Source organism: Bos javanicus, chromosome 22, assembly GCF_032452875.1.
Source record: "Bos javanicus breed banteng chromosome 22, ARS-OSU_banteng_1.0, whole genome shotgun sequence".
NCBI classification, from domain to species: Eukaryota; Metazoa; Chordata; class Mammalia; order Artiodactyla; family Bovidae; genus Bos; species Bos javanicus.
Window position 1 is genome coordinate 54,407,838 of NC_083889.1, and position 4,606 is coordinate 54,412,443.

Below are 4,606 nucleotides of genomic sequence, written 5' to 3' on the forward strand. Positions count from 1 at the left end.
GTTGCAGCTTTGCCCCTGGGAAGCTCTGCTATTTAAAGGAACTTTGTCTTTTTCTTTTTCTCCATCTTGCCCCTCCTTTCCCCTTCCTGTTCCGCTGTCTCCTCCACTTCCGCTCCTACAATCCCCCAGCAGCCGTATCTGCTTGTAGGAGTGGATCTGGTTTGGTTTTCTCAGCATTCACACCTCCTTGCTTTATGTTCTTCCTTGGCCTTCTCCTCTCTATTGACCACAGACCAGGAATTGTGGGGGCACGTTGGTTTTCATTGAAATGTGAAATTTCCATCTTTGGTGAAATAAACATTTTGAACCTTTGCATCCATCTGAGCATTTATTCACTGCCTAGGCTAGTACCCCTCAGAGCCCCACGTGGTCTCGGAAGTGTCCCGGAAGCCAGGTGAGAGCTTCTGAGGGTGGGAGAACGGACAGGTGGTTGGTCCCAGGGCCACTCACTCGTCAGCCAGGGTTTCTGAAATGCAAGAGGTCAAGTCAAAGAGCTGTGTCCGGGACTTCCCTGGCGGTCCACTGGTTAAGACTCCATGCTTCCACTACAGGGGCACGGGTTTGATCCCTGGTTGGGGAACTTAAGATCCCCATGCCTTACAATGTAGCCAAAAAAAGAAAAACCACCAAAAAAACCTCTACTTTGTCCGCTGTCCTCCTGTTGCCCTCCGGTTTGCCTTCCCTTCCACAGGGGGTGGAGGAGATGTGCTGTAATAGCGAGAGGAGCGGCCCAGAGTTGGACTGTGCCACTTCGGCCTGTCCCCTAAAAGCTGGGGCCCTGGACCCAATCCCCCACGGGTACTGAGTGACAACTCTTTGGGAAAGAGGAATTAGAAGCTCTTTTGAGAGGCAGGGTGGGGAATGAAACCTCTGTTTTGTTACTCATGGGCAGGCTCCCACTGGGACTCAGGCGAAGCTTGGAATTGAGCTGAGCTGGGCAAGGACTTACCTTCAGCTTCTTCCCAAAGGATGTCCTGAAGAAACTTCCCCAACCTCTGGCCATGCTGGAGGGACTGAGCCCCTGATAGCTTGATCCCAATGTTAAAGGGGGCGTTGAACTAGGAGGAGGACCACCCAGGAATTGTCAGAGGTCACCTGCACCCTCCCACCCCTGCCCCCTGCATCCCCACCCCAGAAGAGGCCCTGTGCTCTCAGGAGGGGAAGAAGGAAAGGCCTGGGGTCTGACAGGCCCCCCGAGGGGTGGCTTAGCCAGTTTGCCGTCCGTCCCGGGCCTGATCTTACCACTCCACGATCCTTAGGAGGCTCACCTTGTACCCTCTTTACCTGGCTCTGAAGAGGTTACTGATAAAAGCTGTGGGGTCCCCTAGATCAGAAGACGTCAGACGGAATGGCCAGTGATGGAGATACAGCTGGGAGCACGATGTGGGGTCAGGGCTCTCCCCGGTGGATGCAGCTCCGGCCCGGGGGACGGTCTCTGCACCGCTCCCCTCCCTTCCCGGAGCTCTTCCTCTCGACTGCACCGGCCCTTCCTCGTTCTGTGTTGGACCAGATAGGATGTTGACCTCTTCCTCCATCGATGCTCTGAGCCAAGGCTGTACTTTCTGTGCCTCTGTCTCTTCCCTGCTACAGGGGGATCACCCCACGTCTCCTAGTTTCTCGGCAGCCTATGAGACGACTTGTTGAAGCTCAAAGATTTGGGTGACCAGGAAGGAACTCTGTTTGCAGCCACATGGTTGTTTCTCTCCAGAGGAGTGGAGACCGTGCTCGCCTCCGCTCATCCAGTTCCTGGCCGTGTTGGTGACAGAGCTCCTGGGTGAGTCCACGAAGGGATCTTGGGGCCGAAAGGGAGCCCTCGGTCCTCCTGCCCCCAGCAGGGGTGCAGCCCTTGCCCTGCTCAGGCCCGGGCTGAGTGCCTTTCTCTCTGCCTCCCGTTTCACAGGTGAGCAGGGGTGCTCCGAGGTGTTGTTACAACAACGATAAAATGTGGGTTCCCTTTTAAAATCTGCCTCCCCCTCTTGCCTCCACCGTGAAGATGGAGCTGTGGAGATGACGTAATTAATTCGGGGGGAACTGAGGCCCCTCTGTTCTCTCCCTTCAGTAAATATTCATTTCCTCTCCAGCCCTGTGGCCTATGAGAGTGGTCAGGTGACCCTAGCAGACTTTGGGGTTCCGTGGACACTGAGCTGGGGACCTGCTGGGCTGGTCTTCACCCTGGAGCCGGGCGAGGGGCAGCTGACAGGAGGTGAGGCAGCTGTCGGATGGGAGAGAGCGCGGCTTCGAGGGGCTGGAAACGGGCCCCTTGGCCCCAGTGTCTAACTAGTCCATGGGTGACCGGTGGGGTGGGACAGGACTTGGTCTATAAGGCGTTCTGCTCTGAGATTCCGTTTTAGGAAAACGTTTGGAGCGAGTGGAGGGGCCTGCGGTGCCTGAGGTGGGACCCTGAGACTGGAGGCTTTGGGGCGCGCAGCCCACACTGTGTGGCCTGTGTCTCAGGCTTCCCCCACATCTGGTGGGACCCCCCACCTCTGGACATCACGCACTCCTGGTTCCGGCTGAGGCAGGGCCTGCTGTTGCCTCTGTGGAAACTGGACAGTCCCAGCCAAGACTTCTGCCCCATCTGAGCGGTCCCAGGGCTTCCCTTGCCCCGCTGGGCCTGGCAGTCTCAACAGGAAAGTTCCCTGGTTTTAATCTAAGAATCTGCAGGCCGTTGTCAAGTAGGAACATGACGGGTGGGGTCTCACACGTGGTGGAGGCGGCGCCTGGGGAGAGTCAGGGGCTGGGGACTGGCGATTTGACCTCTGACCGGAGCAGAGGTGGGCAGAGGAGACTTCCCGGCACTTGCTCTCTCTGCCAGACCGGCGGTGGAGACCGAGGGCTTGGGAACCCGAGCCCCCCAGGCCGTGGGTCCCACCTTGGCGCCTGCAGGCGGTGACCCCTTGGGCCAGTGGGTTCCCCTGGCTGAACCTCTGTTCCTCAACTCTACACGAGGCCGCAGAGACCAGCGTACTGACCCCACCAGTGGCTGTAGAGATTCAGTGCCAAGCAGGGTAGAAGGGCTTCCCAGGTGGTGCCAGTGGTAGAGAACCCACCTGGCAATGCAGGTGATGTAAGAGACATGGGTGCAATCCCTGGGTCGGGAAGATCCCCTGGAGGAGGGCATGGCAACCCACTCCAGTGTTCTTGCCTGGAGAATCCCATGGGCAGCGGAGCCTGGTGGGCTACAGTCCATGGGGTCGCAAGGAGTCGGAACAACTGAAGCGACTGAGTACGCTCACGTGCAGGAGGGCGGAGCCATGGAAAGTGAGGCCGAGAGGGTGCGGCAGCTCGGTGGTGACTGGGCACCTTGGGGGACACTGGTCGCCCTGCACGGAGATGCCCATCTCCACCTAAACCCTTGTCAGTCCTTTCCCAGGACCACGGCCAGGCCCCCCGGCAGGAAGGTCACATGGCGGGGGGCCCATAAAACGCCTTCATGCCCTGTCTCTCCTGGCCCTCCCGTTCTCTCCCAATGGCGCCCTTGCCCCGTGCAGGATTCCTGAGCCCAAGCAAGCCTGCAGGGCTCCATCCTGGCCTGCAGGTGGGGTTTCCCCACCCAGGGTGCCACCCTGCCAAGATAGGGTAAGGTCAGGTCCGAGAGGGCCCTGAGCCCATCGGAAGGTTTTCTGCGGGGAGACGCCTGCAGCCTGTGAGCAGCTCCTCCTTCCTGAGTGTCTGTGAATACTCGCTGGCACGCCCCCTCCCCTCTGCTGGGGCTCATCCTTGTGCAGCAGATTTCCTTAGACATTTGCCTGTTGATGGCAGAGACCTAGCGGAACCAGGGGTGTGGAGCCTGCTGTTGTCCTGCTGTTTGATGTCCCTTGAGTAGCTGCTAAGTGGGTGTCTGTGGGTAGCCGCCCTCCCCACCCCACCTCTTACTGCAGAGGAACCCACCCGGATTTCCAGCTCGTCCTCTGCACCTTCCGCCTGACTTCCCACCTCCGGGTCAAACTGGCCTTCCAGGGCCCGGGGCTTCAGTCTGCCTGATGGCTTCTTAGGTTCCTTTCTCTGCAGGAAAGAGGAGGTGCTCCCCTTAGGCCCTGAATCTCCCCTCTCCTCCGAGAAGCAGGTTGAGGTGTGGACCCACAGTCAGACCCAGAGCCCTCCTTCGGGCTCGGGGAGAAAGCTGAAGCTCAGACAGGGCGAGCCACTGCCCAGCTCACATGGCTCAGGGCATTCAGGACACGGGGCTCCTGGGGTGGCGTCTCACCTGCAGTTTCTGGTGTTCGGGGCTCAGAAAGCTGGAGCCCGCCATGGCCAAGTCCATGCAGAGCACGCTGAGCAGCAGCAGGCTGCAGATGGTCCACGGGGCGGGCATTGCTTCCCTGGCTGGAGGCAGATGGACCTGGAGGAGAGAGGGTCTTTGGGCTGGGCAGAGAGATGGCGGCTTGTGGACCCAGGGTGACTGCTGTCTGGAGCAGCTCTCCCCCAGAAGTGCCATCTGCCCACCTCCCCAGGTAGGAGCATGAGGGCTCCTTCCCAAGACTTTTCTCTCGGGGGCGGATGCTTGGCAGTGGGACTGTCCACATCCTTCGTCCCCAGCCCTGAGAACCTTGGGCCAAGTTTCTGGAGGAGGGCTGAGGAAGGCAAACTGGCCAGGTCCCAGGAG

The 4,606-nt window shown here is 59.3% G+C and overlaps 1 protein-coding gene across 2 annotated transcripts; it reads right to left on the reverse strand.

Moving 5' to 3' along the window:
• Positions 1-315: 315 nt before the first annotated feature.
• Positions 316-4,385, reverse strand: GHRL (ghrelin and obestatin prepropeptide). Of its 2 annotated transcripts, none has more exons than XM_061397071.1 (4): positions 4,208-4,384; positions 3,892-4,005; positions 950-1,058; positions 316-466 (listed from the first exon to the last, which is right to left on the reverse strand). In XM_061397071.1, the coding sequence occupies exons 1-4, from the start codon at positions 4,313-4,315 to the stop codon at positions 447-449; spliced, it is 351 nt and encodes a 116-aa protein (XP_061253055.1). In that variant the 5' UTR covers positions 4,316-4,384; the 3' UTR covers positions 316-446. The 2 variants fall into 2 exon arrangements, with proteins under 2 accessions (XP_061253055.1, XP_061253054.1); XM_061397070.1 differs by lacking the exon at positions 316-466 and adding an exon at positions 512-708 and having other exon boundaries at positions 4,208-4,385.
• Between the last annotated feature and the right edge of the window lie 221 nt (positions 4,386-4,606).